General features: G+C 41.1%; 3 protein-coding genes across 8 annotated transcripts in view; 2 read left to right on the top strand and 1 right to left on the bottom strand.

The window, feature by feature from the left end:
• Positions 1–9,722, top strand: part of CENPT (centromere protein T) — a 49,172-nt gene extending 39,450 nt beyond the window's left edge. For 3 of the 4 annotated variants that reach the window (XM_078380371.1, XM_072980938.2, XM_078380372.1), the window contains 2 exons: positions 7,034–7,138; positions 8,657–8,944. In XM_078380371.1, coding sequence (XP_078236497.1) covers positions 7,034–7,138; positions 8,657–8,786 — 235 coding nt within the window. In that variant the 3' untranslated portion in view covers positions 8,787–8,944. Of the gene's footprint in view, positions 1–7,033; positions 7,139–8,656; positions 8,945–9,616 lie in introns of those variants that run through there. The other variant, XM_072980939.2, reaches the window with a different exon arrangement.
• The window catches only part of TSNAXIP1 (translin associated factor X interacting protein 1), a 47,655-nt gene continuing 34,712 nt past the window's right edge, over positions 9,577–22,519 (bottom strand). The window contains exons 12-16 of one of the 3 annotated variants that reach the window (XM_020811470.3): positions 19,488–19,649; positions 18,184–18,293; positions 17,367–17,484; positions 13,358–13,464; positions 9,577–10,368 (exon numbers count right to left, since the gene is read on the bottom strand). In XM_020811470.3, the coding sequence (XP_020667129.2) occupies positions 10,110–10,368; positions 13,358–13,464; positions 17,367–17,484; positions 18,184–18,293; positions 19,488–19,649 (756 nt within the window). In that variant the 3' untranslated portion in view covers positions 9,577–10,109. The remainder of the gene's footprint in view (positions 10,369–13,357; positions 13,465–17,366; positions 17,485–18,183; positions 18,294–19,487; positions 19,650–22,519) is intronic. The other 2 variants (XM_072980936.2, XM_020811471.3) reach the window with 2 other exon arrangements.
• LOC144584362 (uncharacterized) overlaps positions 22,154–22,519 on the top strand; it is a 182,632-nt gene continuing 182,266 nt past the window's right edge. The window contains exon 1 of the mRNA XM_078380369.1: positions 22,154–22,256. The gene's annotated coding sequence lies outside the window, so the exon portion shown is untranslated. The remainder of the gene's footprint in view (positions 22,257–22,519) is intronic.

The following is a 22,519-nucleotide window of genomic DNA, read 5'->3' as shown; positions in this document are numbered from 1 at the left end:
TGGGCTGAATGAGTCCAAATTCAGCTAGCCATGATACAACACTCCTTCTCGCAGGTCTGCCCACATAAGAACACCCTGGTACTCTCAGATATTATTGTGAAAAGGGCAAGTGGGCTTTGTAGTCCTTAGACCTAACTTGCACCACTGACAGGACTCTAAGTAAGCTAGGCCGAGGCAGCACTCTCAGATGACCCTATGACAAGTGTACTGTTCAGGAAACCAAATGAGTTTTATAATCTTTATTTTATTAAAGAAAAAGCATGTTACTAAGTATCAGAGCCAAATTAACTCAAAACAAATAAACTAGCATTGTGCTGTTTAGTTACAAAGATGTAGTGAGGCAAAGAAAACATGAAAAATATAAAAGAGTTCAAAAACCTTATTAAAAATACAAAAAGACATTAAAAAGAATCAAAACAGTTCCAGGACAAGAAATCATTAGTAAAAACCAAATAATCCATGTAGGTCATAAGAAGGCTATAGTCCTCAGTGATACTATAGAATAAAAATCCCTAAACAAAAGTAAAAATCCCTTATATGTCCCATAGTCCTTAGAAAAGAAAAATCCAGTAAATATACCATAGTCCTTACAAAATTACAAGAGCATAGTCCATATGGTGTATTCCAAGAAAAGAAGTTCATAGAGAATATTCCATAGAACAGTCCATAGAAAATAGTCGATGCACAGTCCTTAGGAAAAATCCCATAAGTCCCAGCAAAGCATAGAAACCAGTCCATGTAGGTAGGTCACCAGACTGAAAGGTCGGTCTTGGAAAGACAAAGTCCATAGGCAAAAAGTTCCTTTTTCAAGAGTAACTGGCAAGGGCCTAATGCACCTTCCCACGATGTCATCCAATCAGAGTTCGTTACTAGGCAAACAGTCCTGTTACATCACATGACTTCCTTCCCATACGCACCAGATGTTATTTGGGTTTTCTGTGGTTTATCAAAGAGTCACAACAATTCCCATCTATCTAATCACACAGAGTCCTTTCTCAGACCTTCAGAATAACATTCTCTCTGCTCGCCTAGAAAACACTTGTCAGCATAGCAAAGATACTTTATACAAAGAAACAAGATGGAACCTCTCTGGCTTATTTCTTAATTACAAAAACCCATATGCCTTAAAAGATTTTAACTCAAAAACCCATCTCATCACAGCGGTTACCGTATTTCCATCAGTGCACACTGTCACACCTCCATCGCAAACCCTGCAGGACGGAATACAGGCCCTGCTTTTCAAAGATGCCACAGAACCAGTATATCAAGCCGACAGTGGTTTTTTCTCTTGTTATTTCACTGCCCCCAAAAGGGACAGAGATCTGTGTCCCATCCTCGACCTCAGAGAATTAAATTGCTACATCATTACCACCAGCGTTTGCATGGTAACCCTCAAGTCTGTTCTTCGTACTCCAGAGAAAGACGCTTACTTCCATATATCCATTCACTCTTCTACAGACCTTACCTCTGCTTTCAGCTCTGAACTCAGGCATATCAATTCAAAAAGCTCCCCTTTGGACTCGCAACAGCTCCCAGAGTCTTCACCAAGTGTATGGCGCCTGTGGCAGCCTACCTCAGACTTCACAAGATCCACATCTTTCCGTACATTGACAACTGGCTCCTGGTAGCTTGCTCCCATATGCTTCACACTATCTGTTCTGCACAATCTTGGTCTTACTGTAAACATACAATAATTCAAGTTACAACCCGCAAAAGTTGTTCAATACATAGGGGCACTCATAGACTATTCATACCCAAGCATTCCTCCTAATGAACAAGCGAGACAACTTGATATCCTTGCTTCGCGCCTTCACCCTGCATGCACTCATACCTGCGCTAATGGGCTATGGCATCCATGATGTTGTCACGTTTGCCCCTCGTGGCCCCTGGTTGTCTCCCCAAACAGAGCTCACAAAGACAAACCTAAACACCTTTTCACACACTGCCACCAGTTGATTTCTTTATCACTGTACTTTACTTAGGAAAGACGAAGATCTATTCAGTTCTGACTCCTTCTTAAAACAGTTTTATTGATTATAGATGTTGCTACAATAATTCATAAGTATTTTCTTCAGGCTCATCAAACATCAATAACAATCTTTATTTTAAATAACACAGGTTAGTATTCACTCCTCAGACTAATCAATTCTCAGATCCCCCAAACTATCTCTCCTTCTCTCTTATTCCAAATTCTCTGTACTAACTCAGACTGAACTCCTCCTCTCTGGCTCCGCCTTTTAACATCTCTAGTGGCCCCACCTCTCAGTCACATCAGCATAAAACATGAATAATACATGACTTATTTAGGGTACAATAATGCATGACACAGATGTCTGTAATGCAACACATATGCCTCAAAATGAGATAGCTCCAGGCATGGTTCCTTGCCCTATTCACCCCACTAAGGGATCCTCCTCACACCCTGTTAAGGGTCACTCTGGAACTCGTTGCCCAACTTTCTTGGTGGTGCTCTGTTGACAACCTTACAATGGGACGACCTTTCCAACAACCACGTCCTCAAATATAAGTCAGTACCAACGCCAGTCTCACTGACTGGGGCACTCACTGGAAATCCCTAAAGATCCATGCCCAATGGTCAAAAGGGAGAAATTGTTCCACATCAACAATCTAGAACTGTTAGCAGTGATAAAAGCGTGCAAAGCTTTCAGAGACTGTCTTGCAGTCAAGATGGTACAAGTCGCTACCAACAACACTACGGCAATGTACTATATTCTCAAGCAAGGAGGTACCAACTCTCCAAGCCTCCTGTATCTCACAGTTGACCTTTGGGAATGGTATCTGTGGCATCGTATCTGCCTCACAGCAATACACATAGCCGGCCAAGACAACAATCTGGTAGATCTCCTCAGTCGCAAGGAATCCCAAGCTTATGAATGGAAACTAGACCAGTCTGTCTTTCTCCTTCTTTGCAAACGCTGGGGCACACCCACCATCAACCTTTTTGCCTCCCTGACAAATCAGAAGTGCAAACGCTACTGCTTCCCACGCAGGAGTCGGCAAGCATTCACACAGAGACGCATTCATAGGCCGTTGGCCCAGGACCCTTACCTGTTCCCACCAGTTCTGCTCCTTCACACAGTAGTTGTCTGGCTCAAACAGGTCAAACCCAATGCCATCTTAATAGCTCCATGGTGGCTACAACAAACTTTGATCCCGGTTCTACAAAATCTGTCATCAGACATCCATCACCTACCCTGCCTGCCTCACCTGCTCACGCAGAACAAAACTCAAATTCTTTACTCAGAAAATTCTCCAAAACTCAAATTCTCCAATTCCTACTCCCTGATGCCTCCCTGATGGATGTTCTCCATCAGGCAAAGAAACCCTCAACCGGGAGAGCTTATCTGTACAAGTGGAAGAAATTCCAGTCCTTCACTGAAACTTCTACACTACCTTCAATTAACCCCTCTCTCTCCACCATCCTTCATTTTCTGCTTCATCTTAAAAAACGAAGGGTCTCTCCCTTTTTTCCTTGAGGGTTACCTGTCTGCAATAGTTTCCTATCAACCACCATCCTCTCCAGCAGCTCAGTTTTTCAGGCACCGTACTCTGAAGCGTTTCCTGAAGGGTTTATCGAACATGTATCCAGATGTGCGTCCACCTTCATCTCAGTGATATTCAAAGATAGTCTTGCAGCAGCTCACCAAGGCCCCATTTGGGCCCTTAGCTTTGGTTGATCTTAGACTACTTACCTTTAAAACAGTGTTCCTCGTTGCTATCACATCTGCTCGTCATGCCAGTGAACTTGCAGCCTTGCGTCATGATTATCCTTATCTCCAGTTTTATCTGGATAAGGTCAAATTGTTTGTAGATATCTCCTTTCTCCCCAAGGTTGTTTCTCAGTTTCATATGTCCCAACCTTTGGTTCTCCCATCATTTTTTCTGTCTCTGTCTACTACTCATGAAAGAATCCTCCGTACTCTGGATGTTAGATGGGTCCTAGTGTTTTACCTAGCCCGTACACAACCCTTCCAGTGCTTAGCTCGACTTTTCGTCAGCTACCAACTCCCTGTGAAGGGTCTCCAGGTGACATCACAAAGAATCTCCGGGTTGCTTCTACCATCCACCTGGCGGACCAGCTGGCTAGAAGGCCAGCTCCTCAGGTTATTCACCCTCATTTAGCTAGGGCAATGTCAACTTCCACGGCGTTTCTTCATGGCATTCCAGACATCTGTGCCTCTTCAATATGGTCACAGCTGTCCACATTCATCAAACACTATAGGTTGGATGTTTGGCAGAAATCTGATGCAGCCTTTGTATGCTGTACTAGCTTCTACCTTGGCGTGACACCTTCCTCCAGATAAGACAGCTTGTTAGTCACCCAGGGTGTGATTCACAGAGGTCACAAAGAAGAACAACAGGTTACTCACCTGTAATTGTAGTTCTTCGAGTGGACTTCTGTGATTCACACATCCTGACCTGGCCTCCCTACTGTCATGCCATGCAGCTGTAATATGTAGCAGTTGACATAACTGAAGGGAGAGCCTTGGTGCCAAGGTACATATATGGTCTTCACCAATGTGGGGTTTTTTGCTACCGCAGAAGCTCTAGAATCTTCCAACAAGGCTCCATGCAAGTGTAGATTACCCAGGGTCTGAATCAGAGATTCACTCAAAGAACTACAATTACAGGTGAGTAACCTGTTGTTTCCCCAGGTTACATTGTACCTGGAGGTTTATAGCACCGCCCCCATTCCTATGGCAAATCGCGTTCCGATTTATGAATTTTTCACATTATGTAACATCCCAGAGAACACATTCAATTTGTAAACCGAGGTACTAGTGTAATGCCATTCTTCCAAACCATGATAATTTTAATTTTTGATACAGATTTATCTGTTCATTAATTTCTTTCTTTAATGTATCCATATCTAATTTAATCATTTCTTGTAAATTCCATGTAATATAAATTCCTAAATGTGAAAGTATACTTTCAATTCTTCCCTTAAATTCTTTTTTCAATTCCTCCTCATCTGAATGATTTCATAAAATACATTCAGATTTCTCCCAGTTTACTTTCAAACCAGTAATTTCTCCAAATATATTTTAGCAATATAACTTTTGGGTTTTTGATTATTAATAATCAAAATCTGATATTATTAATATCATATGCAAAGAGGTTTATTTTATTCTCCTCTCTAGTATCTATACCTTTAATTAAACTACCATTTCTGATACATGTGCCAGCACTTCTGTTATCAATGTAAATAAAATCGGAGATAAGGGGCAACCCTGTCTTGTTCCTCAGCCCAAGCATATTGATTCTGTTATGGCATCATTTATTATCATTTTTTCAGAGTTCTGTGAATATAGTTGTTGAATTATTTGTCTAAATTGAGGACCAAATCCTATCTGATTAAGCAATATTTTTAATGCTTCCCATTCAACCGAATCAAAAGTTTTTAGGGATATTAAACCTGTCTTACATTTTGATTCTCTTGCCGGGTGCATTAAGTTAAGTACCTTCCTCATTGTATCTGACATCTGCCTGCCTTGAATAAATCAATTTTGATCTTTCTCAGTGTAATTCCCTACTCTTAACTTTCAATCCGCTTTTCCCCCAGTTTATCCTGCCTCTGGAATGATCTACCACCAGAAAAACATCTGGCTCCCTCCTTGATGTCTTTTAAGAAACTGCTTAAAACATTTTTATTCTAGCAGGCTGTCTAGAATCAGCCAACTTAATACCTGTTAAAGTATCAGCCTTTTCTATTTGTTACCCCCTGTTTGATCTATTTAATATTTTAATTGTTTACGTCCTTGTTATTTAATTTAAGTTAGTTTAATTTTGAGCACTTTGTTATATTTATTTATTTTAATTATCCATTTGACTTGTATGCCGCCCTCACTCTTCGGGCGGCTTCCAACATCAATTAACAATCCAATTGAAACAAACACACTATAAAAACCAATACAGTTAAACCAAAAACAAAAGCAGTCTACAAAAACAATCTAGATCCATGACTATGAATTAAAATTAAAACCTTCAGTTATAAAACTTGCGGAACAGGAAGGTTTTAACCTGGCACCAAAATGTCACTAACATTGGTGTCCATCGGATGTTGTTTGGGAGGGCATTCCAAAGACAGCTGCTGAAAAGGCCCTCTGCCTATAGGCCATCCCTCTCACCTCACTGAGGGATGGGTCTTTAAGGAGGCCCCCCGGCTAGGTTTCAGCTGCTGAGTGGTGTCTCAACTTACAAACTTAATTGGTTCCGGAAGATGGTTGTAATTCGAAAGTCAAAGCACCATTTCCCATTGGAATGTATTGAAATGCAATTAATCTGTTCTGGCCGAAGAAAAAAATAACAACAAAAAATCACTGCAAGACCCATTGGAAATGCGATTAATCCCTTCCGGCCGAGGGTGGGGGGAAGCAATCAAGCTTGCAAGACCCATCGGCCACCAAATCCACCTGAGCCTCCAGAGCCAGACTAACAGCGGACCCTGTCCCTCAGAGGGAGTGTAACCCCATTCAAGGCAGGGGAATGGCCCTTTAATCTGTCCGATGAACTACCCACTAACAGCACTTCTGTCTTGTCTGGATTGACTTTCAGTTTATTAGCCTTCATCCAGTCCATTATCAGGTCCAGACACGAGTTCAGCACTGAAACTGCCTCACCTGAATTGGTGGAAAAAGAGAGGTAGAGCTGAGTCATCAGCATATTGCTGACTCCTCAGCCCAAACCTACTGATCAGGTTTATTATGTCTGTATTTCACTGGTCATATGGGCAGTATAAAATTAGATAGATAGAAGTTGAGCAAGTCCTATACAATGTGAAGTATAATTGTGTCTTTAATTTCTATCTTCACAATTTGAGTGGGAGTTTTCACTCAGAAACACACTTCCTCCTTATATGGGTATGTCTGGAACTGGATCCTCCTTATTTGTTTGTTGTTGTTTTTTATTGTTTATTCATTTATTTATTTGAAACAATACAGCTTAGCTCATCTTGGGGAAAATTATGACTACTATTGTGTGCCTTGTTTGACTTTGGGCTTTGCCTTTCCAGTGTAAATCTGTACTTCCGGAATATGAGTAATGATTTGGAGGCCTACACCAATCATGCTAGACGGAAGACTATAGAGCCTGCTGATTTAGAGCTTCTCATGCGACGGTATGGAATGTTTTATGCATCATTTTTAGGCAAGCTGCATCTCTCTCTTTCTTTCTCACAACTGTTATATACTGTGTATCTCAGAATTGCAGAAGCTGGAAGGGACTCGTATCAAGTCCAGCCCCTGTCAAGGACTCAGAGTGGGGAATCAGAGTCCCAGCCTCTGGCTTCGCAGCCAGATGTCTAAATCACTGAGCTATCCAGCAGTTCAATAAAAGAGAAAGGGTGTTCCTGTGCTTAAACCCATGTGATCTGAATTATGTTTGCTTTTTGCTAAGGATCAGTTGAGCAACAAGCAGGGATATCCTACATGCCCAAACAATAGCTTTTTAAAAAGCTGAACTGTGGGGAAAAGGGGGCTTAGCTCCTTTTTCAACACACTCGTTTGAGCAATATAGGGGAATGAACTTGTAATCTTCCTTGCAATTTCTCTTCCTGGTTAGACAGAAATTAATGTGCTTATGATGAAAACAGATTTCATGTGCAACAAATAGGGAATCAAAATAAGAATTTCAGCAGAGAGGAATGTGATATGGACAGAATTATGAAGGCTAACATGCTATTTCCCATCCTGTGTATTAAATGACTTTGCTACACAATGGCCATGTGTTAGAATTCCAGAGTTCTCACTTGTCATGAACAGGGAGTGCAATCTGCATCCAGCACATTTTGCTTACAGTTTGCTTGTCCTTGCTAACATGACCACCAAACAATCAAGAAAGGGGTTTGTTTAGCTTGTCATCATAGCTGCTCCTGTATAAGGCAGGATTCATAAGCCAAAAGCAAAGTCTAGCTACTATAAGGAGTTTTTTAAAAAAGAGAAATAAATTGTTTCCATGCACCAATGTGTACCCATCTGAGATAACCCAGGATTTGTGAGCATTTTGGTATCTGTAGAAACACTGTCAAGAGGTGCACTAAGGATACTAATGTCCATTGTGTGGGCCAGTGTCTGCTACTGACATGTGATAGTCAGAAGTGTATCTGCCTCATCCTGAAGCACCTTTGAAACAACCATGTGCTCTGTCACTAACAGACCTAGGTTTCCACTGCCCCATTTATGCTTCCATTCCTTTGGGCTCCTGTGGCAATCAATAATCTAAATGACCTCTGTTAAACTAAAATCTAGTTGGCTCCCAAGTTGTCTGAACCTCCCAGTCACAGCTGTTAACAACAATAAGGAAAAGGTGCAAATTTAACAGACAATTGTTCGATCCCAGGCTCAGGTAACTGACTTGAGGTTGACTCATCCTCCCATAGTGAGTAAACTGAGTGCTCAGCAATGTGCAGCCTGCATACTTAAATTGTAAACCACCCAGAGAGACTTTTTAGCACTATGGAGCAGTATATGGAGCTTTTTTTTCCTGGCTCAGAGCATGTGCTTCTTGATAAATTGCTTTGGACTATAAACGTAATAACTATTTGCTGAGAGGAATCAAGACAAACTAACTGAAGCAGGAACTTTTTCTCTCCCCCCCCCACCTTTTCCCCTCCTACTACATATCTTCTTTTATCCAGCCAAAGACTGATAACAGACAAGATGCCTTTAAATGTGCTGATAGAGCGCCACTTGCCTCTTGAATACAGAAAGCTGCTCATTCCTATTGCCACCGCTGGAAACAAAGTAGTCCCACCAAAGCCATTATGAGATGTTAGCAATGTATCCTGAGGCTAAAAACATCATGTTCAGTTTAGGGAAGGAAACATCAATCCAGCTAGTTCTACCAGCTACCTCTTGCACTGAGGGAAAATGGAAACTTCAATGCTATATAAAGTTTATAGTCGTAGTAAAAGTTTATGAACAAAGTTCTGTGTCTGTGTTCTTTTATTATTCTTGAGTAAAATATGTAATTCTCTGTTCTTTCCATTCTACAACAAACCAAAACAATATGACATCAAGCTTCATTGCAGATAATCTTGTACTGCTAAAAATTAATAGATTCATATTTCTTATATTTTGAACTTTTATCAGCTACATTATTTTATGGTAGGTGTCTGACAAGGTAAATACTTCAACTGAAACAATCTGCAATCTTTTCTCATATTAGCACAGTTTAAAATTTCTGAACAAGAGCTGTTATAAACAGCAGTTACTTAAAACAGCAGTTACTCCTGCCCTGCAGAAAAACTGTGGACTCATACCCAATGGCCAGTTATTAGGCAAAAGTGTAAGAACCTAATTATTCTTTACAGTACAATTGATTACCTACATATAATACATTAGTTTTTAAATCTAATCAATGCACTTCGGCTTTCAAATACAGTACTCTTTGAGCCTTCAAAGACCCTTCCTATAGCAAATCAAATCCAGGTTTAGCTGCCAGAAACATTACTTACAACATGTAAATAAAACTTAACAAAGATTTGCCCAAGTGTAAGACTTGTTTGTTTGTGGTTTAGTTTTGCTGCCTTCTACCTTATAAGGCTAATAATGAAGATTCTATTGTCTGAAAATTTTTATTTGTCTTTTTTACATAGACCAGGAATCCACTTGGATTACAGCTAGTTCTGAAACTTTTAAAAAGCAGAATAAAATTACATCTTCTAAAATTACATAGGTGGCAAGCTGTGACCATCCAGTTGGGTAAGCTAAAGTTTTGTTGTGATCAAATACTAGCATATGCTATGTTGTAGGCAAAGGACATCAATTTATCAAATTATGAAACTCACTCCTTCTGAAACAGACTCTTCCACTTTCTCTAAGTCTAATCAATTCAATATACCATCTCTATGAAGTGCCATAGTTTGAAATGTGAGCATAAGTTTTATAAAACTTTGTAACAGACCTTGTGTTATTCTACAGATGTCTTGGGTTCTGAACATTAAAAGGGAGCTAAAACACACTGTTCAAGAAGGGTTTTCAATGGTTTAGGGGTCATTTATCGGGTGTGCTCTGCCAAGGAAACTTTGGTCTGCTCAGTAAAATTACTCCAGTAAATCAGTGAAGAGAAGGATTTGTGTCAGCTAGACATTAAATTAACGGGCTCTCTGCTTCTTCAGCTGTAGTGGATGAGGGGAGGCACTTTGCATCTCCTGAAACAACCACTTGGCGTCTGAGATCTGCAGTCATTAGCCTCTGCATTAGTATGTCTATAGGAATGGAGGCAGTAGGATCTAGCTGCTCTTTGGGAACTAGGAAGGCACAACCGATATAGTAGTCTAGAGTTTGCTCAGCCAAACCAGGGTCAATTGTACAGAAAGCTGTCCTCAGGTCATCTGGTCTTACTTCCCTGTGTATAAAAAGATAAACAGAGTCAGTTGGAGACATTTATTTGTAAGGAAGTCTCTTACTGTACATTTGATCAAACTCCGGGAGGCAGTGGAAGACAGGAGGGCCTGGCATGCTCTGGTCCATGGGGTCACGAAGAGTTGGACACAATTTAATGACTAAATAACAACTCTTACTGTTCTATAGTAAGAATCTGAAGTTACACATCTGTCCAGATCAAATTATATATGTGGAATTTCAGTTGGACCCATAATCTGTTCAAACCATGCTATCCCCTTAACTTGGAGTATAACGGAACATGTCTCTTGGTGACTTAACATAGCCTTACTAGCAAAACACTAAACATGTAAATAACATTAAAAAGGAAGTTCAACAAATTTACAAACAGAATGAAACACCTAAAAGCCTAAAATGTAATCTACCAAAGAGATCAATTCAGAATCAAGATCATTCAAACATCCGTAGTCTATACATAGAAACAATATTATACCATTTATGAACAAAACTTTAAAATTATTTGCTGTGGCTGTCAAAAAGTGAGCAAGCAAAATGTACCATTAATCAATCATATAACAGATACAAGTTTTAACCAAAAACCTAAGTATCTGTTAAATATTGGCGCAGTGTTTTCATGAGAACTGGATTTCTCCTATGGAGTTGCTGCATGGCTAGATGAGCCAAGGACTGACATCATATAATACTATCCTTAATTGTATTAAGGATAGTATCCAATAGTGTTATATAATAATAGCTTATTAATTAATTAATCTAAAATATTTATTAATAATTAATTAATTAATATTTTACCCTGCCTTTCTTCTTAAAAATGACCCAAGGCTGCTTACATCATTGAAAGACAATTAAAGCTAAGAAATTGAGTATACAGTGGTGGTTTACATAATTAAAGCAGTAAATATACAAATATTAAAAATGAACAAATTCTACTCTGAGATGAGAAATGGTAAACACAAGTATGTATTAAAAATCCAGTCAAAGTAGTAATGCATAACAATCCATATAGCTGACCGTCTAGTCATGCAACAACCAATTTTTTCACTATATGCTGTTAATACTAAGACAAAAGTCATGGCCTGTTGGAGAAAGCTAAAGAGAGTTGAAAAAGAGACCAACTATGAGACATTGTCTCGTCTCAATATTCCATGGCCTTGAATTTGCAAGAACTGGGAAGAGCTGTAAAAGATAGGACCTTTTGGAAGTCATTCATAGGGTTGTTGTGAGTCAGGGTGACTTGACAGCACATAACAGCTACCAAGCACACAGTGTAGAAAGAAAAACCTAAGATCTCTTACAGTATTACAAAATCTCTATGTAGGACCCTCTCATGAAACAAGTCAGATTTCACAAATCTATTAAATGCGTATTAGAATCTCTCTTTAATTGTTTGTTTGGATATAGAATAGCATGAGAAACAGACTTGCAAGAGAACTTTGAGGACTGACCACCAAGTTTGCTCCTTTTAAAGTCAAAAACTGGCTTAAAGAAAACAATTTAAAAAACTTAAACCAACAAAATTGTCTCGATTCCTCACTCATATGTCCGAAATGTACTGGATGGGATATCGAAAAGAGAACATAATACACGCGTAGAGAGAAGTATCAACTTCTGAGGATAATATAATAGTCTCTAAAATAATACAACATAACTTTTAATAATGCAGCATATTACTGTTATTATCCATCTTCACTAAGGTAAAAAATATTGTTACATAAAAATCTCATCTTCCTTGTTGCTTCAATAAGGCAAAAATCATGCATAAATAGAAAACTTTTCACCACCACCTTGTTCAATTTGGTACAAGATTTTGAGATACTACTCTTGTGGTATATATTCAAAAAATAGGGGGAAAAACTGAAGTAAAAGCTCAGATGCCATTTGTGCAATATGAGAGTGAAAACGCCTCAGCATCTAGGCCGCCTCTAACACATCTGATCTCTGAAAGGTCTTCTAGAGCAGTGGTCTCCAACCTTGGGCCTCCAGATGTTCTTGGACTTCAACTCCCAGAAATCCTGGCCAGCAGAGGTGGTGGTGAAAGCTTCTGGGAGTTGTAGTCCAAGAACATCTGGAGGTCCAAGGTTGGGGACCACTGTTCTAGAGCAGTGGTTCTCAAACTGGGGTCTTGGACTGCAATTCCCAGAAGCCTTCACCACTTGTTGTGCTGGCCAGGATTTCTGCGAGTTGTAGTCCAAGAACATCTGGGGACCCAAGTTTGAGAAACACTGTTCTAGAGAGCATTAAAAAGGATAATCCCTCATCTTGATTGACAGCGCTTTGTACACAGGAGTATTTATTGAGTTATTTTTAATGATGTAGTGTGTACACTACCCTGTTCCTACTCTACCTGTGCAAAACTTTCCTCAAATACTCTAGCTTTTTATTTACTGCTTTGTATGAATCCAATTTTTCTCTTTCATTGTGATGATAAAAAAATTAAAATCTAGAAGTAAATCCTCCTGAATTCACTTCTAAGTAAATATGTAAGGTAAAAGGTAAAGGTTCCCCTTGACAATTTTTGTCCAGTCGTGTTCGACTCTAGGGGGCGGTGTTCATCCCCATTTCCAAGCCATAGAGCCAGCGTTTTTGTCCCAAGACAATCTTCCGTGGTCACATGGCCAGTGCGACTTAGACACAGAACACTGTTACCTTCCCACTGAGGTGGTCCCTATTAATCTACTTGCATTTGCATGCTTTCAAACCGCTAGGTTGGCAGGAGCTGGGACAAGCAACGGGCGCTCACTCTGTCGCGTGGATTCAATCTTATGACTGCTTGGTCTTCTGACCCTGCAGCACAGGCTTCTGCGGTTTAGCCCGCAGCGCCACCATGTCCCTATAAATATGTAAGGACTATATGGTAAATGAGATGGATGTTGGCTCTCCCAGAAACTAAGGGGACAAACTAGTCAAGACAATTCCAAAATGATTTCAGTAGAAAAAAGTTATCAATACTAGCAATTCAGGGCTTGTATACTCACATCAAGTTTCCTAGTTCAGCCTGAAGATCGCACAGATATGCTTGTTTCTCAGTCACATACTGGTTTCTAAGCTTTATAACCAGCAGTTGTATTTTACCCTCCTCATCCTGCAAAAACATAGAAGCCTTTTACTATTGTGGGTTTTTTGGGGGGGCGTTATTATTACTCTTTAATTGGGGGAGATTTACGGCAGCATTATACATAACCTCCATACGGGGCACATTACCATAGTCTTTCTAGACTGAAGGGTGCCTAATGAATGAATGATACATAGCCTATGGGAGCTTCCAGAGAGGCGTACAATATTAGTTAAAGAAGGCTGGGCCGCTGTTTTGTCTTTGTCCTTAATGGATTTTCTCTGGAAACACAAAAGATGGAAGCAATGACAAGAAAGTTGCTGGACATCAATCTCTCCTACTGCTTCCGTTAATGAAGTCAAATTACTAGAGATGGGAATTTGGAGTTTTGTTTTTTGTTTTGTTTTAAAAACTACAACCCTTGCAACATTTTAGCCAGTGGCCATTCTGACAAAGGTATTCTGGGAGTTGTTAACTCTTCCCATTTGTAGCCTGCTGATAAAAACTTTACTCAACCTCCGTTCAACTAAGGCAGTGGTTAAACATAACCGAGGGCGGGGCATGGTTTCTGACTGCACACAGGCCTAGTTTTAGATCTGTGCCAGTGTAAGAAAGAGCGGGAGGGAGAGAGACCCCCCTCTTGGGAGTCCCGTCCCTCCCACCAACCACTGAAAAAGAGAGTCAGACCCCACCAGTCCCCCCACCCAGGAAGACAAGACCTCCAGGACGTGACCCAGAAAACTTAGAGATTTGAAAGGACTAACGATCAGAGACCAGGACTATCTTGGCAGGTGCAGGAGAAAAAGGGCAGGAAGTGGTAGAGGCGGGGTTAGGGGATATAAGAAGGAGAGTTGCCAGTAGGTTGGGAGTGGATTTGGGTTGAAGACCCCTGGACGGGTAAGATTGAAAAGCTACGAGTTCCCAAAGAAGAGGCGAATGCCAGGAGGAGAAGAGAACTCAACCCCAAACCATCTTACTGGGGTGAGAGAGAAACTAAAGAGTGTAGGAAGAAGTTAAGGGAGGAAAGAGAATGGCAAGAGAGATTAGAATGGAGGATATGGGAGATGCAGCAGAGGGGATTCCTGGAACCCCGTGGCAGACAGGAGTGTGGGTGGACGTTCAAGAGGAGGACACCATCCCCCTGCTGGAAGGAGAGGAGGGACTATTACTGAATTATTACACCCCACCTGAGTGGCCGGGATGTTGGAACCCTCCCACCAGATCCGTTGTCGAATGGGGAGAAGGTTTGGAATACTTTTGTGGACACTGGGCTTTTGTTGAATAACCCAATAAATGTTACCCCCATTTCTAAACCGAGAAGACCCGTTGCTTTATTTGAAAAAGAAAAGGAGCGAACTACCGAACCCTCACAGCCACATTGCACATTGTTGAGTCTGTGCCACATTTTGGGGTCTTTACATTGGTTTATTATTCAATAAAGGAATAACTTTGTGTCTTCTCTGGCAGTGCTACTTCATCTCTTAATATTTTTGAAACACTGCATCTGCAGCTCACATCCAGAATTAATTTTTAACTTTTATCATTAAAATCTTACATAGGCAAGCATCTTTATCACAGAAGCCAGCTAGTTGCCATATGAATAAAGCAATAGCCTTCTGCATCATTCAGAATCTGCTGGTTACAACTACATTCTCTTCTTTATGGTCTCTGTGTATGACATAAATGGCTACTCTGTTTCTGCACAGCCATGTCCAGAGACTTCTGGAGAGGAATAACTTCTAGTAGGATCTCTATGTCCACTTCCATATCACGCATGCCTAGAAATGCCCCATTGCCTTTCTCCTCGGTTCCTTTTCATCGGCCACAAAAGCAACTTCAAAAGACATCTCAGAGCATGTTTGATCAATTGGTTTGGACAAACTAGCTTTATCTCTCCATGGTTTGTTGCTATCAGTCCTAGTCTTTACCCTTTTCTTTTTGAAAGACCAAAAAAGGGTTTATTTTTCAGGGTTGTTTTTTGTTTTGTTAATAGACTCTACAGCCTGTTTCAGAAAGTTTATGGGGTTTTTTTGGGGGGGGGAATATTGCTTCCTGAAAGAGGCACACAATGTGTTTATTTTGTTGAGAGTATAACATTTTTCATGGTTGAAGCTGATTTGAGGTTCATTAGGTCAAATTTGAAGCTCTGCCTTTTGTACCTTTTGGAGAAGTCACTTTAAGCAAAATAATTGGAGGCAGAGGACAGACCACTGCATACAATATCTGTTTTGATCTTTAAATCTCATACCATTCAGAATTTGACAGCAACACTGAATCCAACTTCTCAGCACTCAACACTGTCAGGCTGAAACTGTTGCTAGCTTATTGGAAGTCAGAAGCATCAACAACTTTCATTTCAACTTACCATTGACTTCTACAATTTCTTTAGCTTCCACAGTAACTTTGGAACCAGCTGCAAAGGCCTCCAGAAATCAAATTCTGCTTGTAAGAGAATTCACTCTTTTTCTAAATATCAGTTGAAGCCAAAGAAAGGTAAACAAAAGAGCCAGCCCTGTGTTCCATCTTTCTACCTTTCACTTCAGCCTCCCCTATTCTAGATCCAATTGACCATACATAAATGGTATCTGCATCCTCTTCATCTGTTCTTCTGCCACTGTCAATTGTGCCTTCAAATACTGTTACTAGATGTGGCACAAAATTATTTCCCCTAAGACATCCTCAGGTGAGTGTGGTTTGTATTAAGCATTTTGGAGGATAGACCTTCTCTTCTGCACCAAACAGAGGCCTACCTGTTTCTCACATGGACACACAGACAGTGCTCACCAGGTTCCTGCCATTCTGTTGTTCTGCATTACCATTCCAACCTGGTAATACTGCTGATTACTAGCACATCAACCATTTCTTAGGGGAAAGAATGGAACGGTTTCTCCCTGCCTTCCCAGAGGATCATAAACCATGCCTGTTGCTTTTCATTGGGGAGTTTTTATATCAGCAGTCCAATAAATCCACTCCACCACACATCTGGAAAATTGGCATCCAAGGGAATGTTGACAACTTTTGCCTTACACCACCATGCCTGCTTACAATTAGCAGGAGTGACTGATAATATTAGAACATGGTAATATTTCTTGCTCATGCAGATGAAACTATAAACCACTTATTTAAAGCAAGAAACACAGCAGAAAAAATGCCCATCACTGTACATACAACAAAAGCCACCCATGAAACGGTGTAAATATGCCTGGTGTAAACCCTTCTTTGACAAGATCCATGTCACTAGTACAGATCCAGGCAATCTCATTTGCTGGGCTTTGTTCCACTCTCTACCAAAAGTACAATTTTTCATAGAAGAAGGCATCTAGGTGTACAGAACGACACCTCTCACTCCCTCTGCACAAGACTAACCATCCGTCTATAGGGGACGTCCTGGGCATGAAACTTTACCAGTTTAGTGTTCCCATCTGGATTGGTGATAGCAGGGAGCTCTTCCAAAGTTTAACACCCTAATAGTAGCTTATGTTTGAGTATGGGGCATAGTCATATTCCCATACATCAACAAGCTGCTGGTGGCAGATACTTTGTTCTGATCTTGAAAGAAATGTTCCTTTAACCTGGATCCCCTGTTTGATCTTAGTCTTTGTCTCAATTATTTCAAGCCCCCGTTCCATCCTACTCATCAGAATGAATGCATAGGTGTCACTCTGGATTCCACAGTGACACACACCTTTCTGCCTTTTCTGTGACCCACCATGTATCACACACTCGTACATCACCTTCCAAAGAGTTAGATCTGATGGCATCCATAACGTTTGGCATGCTGTTTCCTTAGCTTCATATGACATCAGTCATAATAATGACAGGTTCCACTTGGGTGCACAGAAGGCAAAGTGTGACAGCAACGATCCACCATATCAACAACCCATTCCCAGAACTAATAACTGTGTTTTTATGCCACAAGCCAAGTAACTAACCTCAAAAAACAATGGTTTGTACATAATGGTGTCATACTCTGTTTTGTAGCCTGCTGCTTCAAGTAATTCCTGAATCTCTTCTTCAGTCTTTAATGGGAATGCTGACTTGAGGGCAAGGCTGTAGTAGGAGATAGAAAACACTTCTGTCTTATATGTGTATGTTCATATACACCCTTTCAAGATATACTATTCCATAGATCACTGGTGCAAGTAGATTCGGCTCCCCCCTCCAAATACTTCCAGAAAGCATCATTATTATTTTCCTGAAGAATGCTGTGCCCCCCTGTAAGAAGTATAGATTATTTACATTTTGAGCTTTCACAGACTATATTGCCTACTACTTCAGATGCACAGTCCTAGACATTCAGGTGTACAGTATATACAACACACATAACTGGGCTGATATATGCGAGAGTGAAGCAAATTTAAAGGCAAAGTAGTACAATTCTAATCTTATTAATGCTGGTCATTCACGAGTATTACAAAAATCTTGACCAAGATAAGCCACTTAACACCATGCAGCATAGTAAGAATATTGTATGAATCAAATTGGAACTCCCTAGCATGTGATATTGAGATAATGGAATACAGTCTGTGAAAACTCATGCTATAATAAATATACAGTATAGTTTTAAAGAAGATCCTGTACTGTTGTTTTACTCGCAACAGGTTAACAGAGCCACCCCACTTGAAAAGGAATACTGTAGAACAGATCCTCTTTAGTTGTGCTTAAGTTTGTCTAAAACAACATATTCCTAATCTTATGTGCTATTTTTCTTTGCTCCTTCATGTGACACCCCATACTCCAAGCTCTTACCTAAATTCTTCACGTGTCAGTTGGCCAGTATTTGCAGTATCAGCAGCAGTCAGTTCCTTTAACAAGGTGCCAAGTTGCTGGAGATGGGCATGGTATACAGCTTCATCCAGCTACAAAAGTGATGGTGACAAAGTTAATTTAAAGCATAATTCATGGTGTCCTTTTCAGGTTTGATACACAAGAAACTGAGATGCCCAACAATGGTGATCCCTAAGTTCAGATCCACCTGTTCAGTTCCTTCTTTCCAGGGGAGACCTTTGAAGTTACAGAAAACATGTTTACTTAAATTACAGTATTGCATCAAAGCCAGAAACACAACACATCCATCCACCCAACCCGTTCTACAGTTAAAAAGTAAAGCAACACCAAGACCTACCAAGTAGAAGTGTTAGAGTTGGATTTTTAAAATAAGTCCACCAAATCCATGTGAATTCCCACCTTGGGGCTCGCTGCGGAGGGATGGAGAGCTCCTTGCATCCAATGTTGGATGTTGAAGAAAATATTCTCTATACGGTAGCAACCCTCTTGTGTTGAATGCCAAGTGTACTTGCTTAAGTCTATTTGCAGTTCCTGGGCTTCTACTGAATACAGGGCTTCATATAGCCTAATTCTGAAGTCCTTTGGTGTTAAATTCACTGCCATACATATGGGGCTGGGAACCTCCCCAAGGAAAGCTGACCCTCTTGACCCAGTAACCTCCAGGTATGTTTGATTACTATATTTACATTTTTATCCTTTCCAATGAGTAGCAAAGCTACTACTTGTTATGTTTGCTGCCCAAGGACAACAAAACATAACAATAATAGAAAACAATAAAAACATCAGAAAGGAAAAATTCAAAATTCCAAGACCATATGGGAACAATGATAAAAAAAAAATCCATTAGCCACAAAGAATTAATGACAGGCAGGCCAGGAGAAGAATGGAACATTATTTTGGGGCAAGGCAGAGAAAGGCTTGGGAGAACAGCCAGGTCTTAAGTTGCCTCCTGAAGTCCAGGAGAGATGGGGCCAGCCACACCTCTGGCGGAGGGGCATTCCAGAGTGAGGCAGCCACCACAGGGAAGGCTTGATGACGGGTGGATTACTATACCCATTTTCATGGGCCTGGTGATGATGGAAGTTGTAGTCCAGCATATCCAGAGAGTGCTGGCTTGAGGGGAGGAAATGCAGCATTCTCTTGTATTCAATAATTATTTTCCCAACTCATAGTGTTGCCCTACAGAAATCTGAAAGTGTGCATGCAGGGGGGGGGGCACCAAAAAGAAATAAAATATGAGTAGTGTAAGATAGCAAACTACTTACAGCTCCTATCAGAATATGATAAAACAAAGACATTGTTTCATTGCTCCTATAAAGCTTGATGGTTTCGTAGATGCTGTAAGTCCAGTCAAAAGCAAGGGCATCCCCATACTTCCTCTGGAAGAAGGTAAGGAAAAACTCTTGAAGGCTGGATCGCTTTCCCTTCTGCAAAAGGCAACATGGTTTCAGGGACAATCCTCAGCTGCCAGGACTACACGCCACACTACACAGTAATGGAATTACCTGGCCAGGAATTAAGCTTGGATTATTGTTTAATTCATTATTAGGCAGGATGGAGGAGAAACTTTCCACTGGGGCTGCAGCATGTGGGTAGGGCAGATTTAATCTTGCCTTTCCTGAGTCCAGTCTGAAGAAAATTCTCCGTGCTGTGTACCACAAATTTAGGAATAAATTCTTCAACTGAATTTTTTGTTCTAATTGCAGCGAGTTAGTGGTGGCTACACAGGGATTAGTTGAGCCTTGCACACTGTGCTTCCTATAAACATTGTACAACCATCCCACCATTGCCCAGGTTCCTAGGATTACACCCAAGCTTAATAACTATGCAGTTAAGGTAATGTCCAGTTTGACCCCAGGTTTCTTTATTTACAGCTTCTACTAAACTTACAAACTCTTCTCCACTTCCTTACCAATCTTTCGATTGCATAATAACAATTATTCTCCATGGTGAAGCTCAGCAAATGCTGGCCTAGTATTCTGAAGTTCACAGAGCACAAACAAAAGCTAATCAAATCACCAACCACCATGCCTATTGTAGTCAAGAGACCTAGAAAATTCTACTTTCAGAGTGATGATTCCTATGTTAGACAGTTAACAGTACTGAGGACAGTAGATTTCACCCCAGTACCTTAAATCCACAAGGAAAAGCCAGATGATGCTTGGCCAGCTCACCAAGAAGCCTGAATCATAGAAAAGTGAAGTTGGAAGGGGCCTACAAGGCCATCAAGTCCAACCCCCTGCTCAATGCAGGAATACAATCAAAGCATATCTGCCAGGTAATTAAGTTTTTCTTCAATGCCTCCAGTGTTTGAGCACTCACCAACTCCCAAAGTAAACTGGTTCCACCGTCGTACTGCTCTAACGGGATGTTTTTCCTGATATTCAACCGAAATCTGGCTTCAACATGAGCCCATTGCTGCGTGTCCTGCACTCTAGGATGATCGACAACAGATCTTGCCCCTCCTCTGTATGACAGCCTTTTTCAAGTATTTGAAATATCACCCCTCAGTCTTCTTTTCTCAAAGCTAAATATGCCCAATTCTTTCAGCCTTTCCTCATAAGGCTTCATTTCCAGGGCCCTGATCATCCTTGTCACCCTCCTCTGAACTTGTTCCAATTCGTTAGCATCCTTCTTGAAGCATAGTGTCCAAAACTTGACACAGTACTCAAGGTGAGGCCTAACCAGTGTTGAATAGAGGACGACTGGCTCCTGACAGGATTTGGAGATTATACTTCTATCAATGCATCCTAAAATAGCATTTGCCTTTTTTTTGTAGCCACATCAGACTGTTGGCTCATATTTAGCTTGTTATCTACGACAATTCCAAGATCCTTCTTGCTTGTAGTTTTGCTGAGACACGTATCCCCCATCTCGTAACTGTGCAATTGGTTTCTTTTTCCAAGGTGAAGTACTTTGCATTTATCCCTGTTGAATTTCATTTGGCCCATTGCTCCATCCTATCAAAGTCATTTTGAATTTTGTTTCTGTCTTCTAGGGCAGGGGTTGTCCACAGCCTGGTGCTGGTCCATGGGCTTGCTGGAACTGAGCCGCAGCTATAGGTCTCCACCCTCCTGTGCGGGAGTGTAGCACCTGCAGTGGATGTGTCGTAGGAGCTGTTACATACAGCACTGATGTTACCTGTCTGTCATGGGTTGGAGGGAAAGTTCCATCCTATGGGGAGTGGAAGGCGGGACATCAGGAGGAGGGGCTGTACTGTATATATATATGTGGAGCGTGTGTGGAGAAGTTTAAGGGAGAGCTGAAGGGAAGCTGAAGGAGAGCTGAGAGAAGAAGCTGGTGTGGGAGTCTGTGTGTCAGACAGGGTACTACTGTGTGTCAGTCAGTACCAACCTGATAGGTTCAGGTGTCTGTATGGTTAGCCAGAACTGATAGGTTCAGGGTCTGTGCTCTATTTAAAGGTGTTCTGTGTGAACCAAACTGGTGTATGTATGATTGAGACTAAGCCACGTTACTGTATCTTATTCACTTGATCTTTTTATTTACCCTGTTTGTTATTTAAATAAACCTTATTCCTTTGTTTGTTTAAAAATCCATTCCTGGTCTGTGTGACTCCTTACAGGGAATGGTTGGTGGCAGCTTAGTGAAACTGTGGCATATTCCAGTAGGTCTGGGATTGTCACATTGATTGGTGTCCAGCGTGTGGGATACGACTGGTCCAGTTGTCCAGTGATCCAGCAAAGCCTTGGCAAGTGTGCCCAGAGCAAGGGGGGTCTAGTCAGGGACAATCTGAGAGCGCGTAGGTAATCTTCTAGGCTTACCTCACGGGGAGGTAGGCTAGTGGAAGAACGTGTAACCTCAGATTGGTGGGACTAGATTAGGGAGCTCTGAGGCAACCTGTTTTGGCGGGAAAAAGCTGAGGCAAAGCTGAGTGAAGTAGCAGTGATCTAGCCTGTCTGCTGAGAGGCCCAGCAGAGGGGGGTAGACTCTGGCTGGCAACAGTTGCAAGTTAGTGCTGAAAGAACAGCAGCAATCTATAGAAGGCTGGTTCTGAGGCAAAAGAGAAAAAAAAAGTGGTCGCTTTATTTTGAGGCTTCACTTTTGAAAGCAGCCTGTTCTGGGGGGGGGATTATGCCCTTGACTCGAAGCCAAATGGCAGAAATGGGTGAAGCGAGGGAACCCCAGGTAGACCAAGGTTCTGAGGATGAATTTGGCTCAGTGCAGGATGACAGCACGGGAGAGCAGAACCCAGAACTTAGGAAAATGCTCCTAGCCCAACAACATGAACTGAGGGTGAGGGAGATGGAGCAAAGGGAAAGGGAGAAACAAAGACAAT

This window comes from Pogona vitticeps, chromosome 10, assembly GCF_051106095.1.
Source record: "Pogona vitticeps strain Pit_001003342236 chromosome 10, PviZW2.1, whole genome shotgun sequence".
NCBI classification, from domain to species: domain Eukaryota; kingdom Metazoa; phylum Chordata; class Lepidosauria; order Squamata; family Agamidae; genus Pogona; species Pogona vitticeps.
Note: the sequence above shows the minus strand (reverse complement) of the source record. Positions and strands in the feature narration are given on the sequence as shown.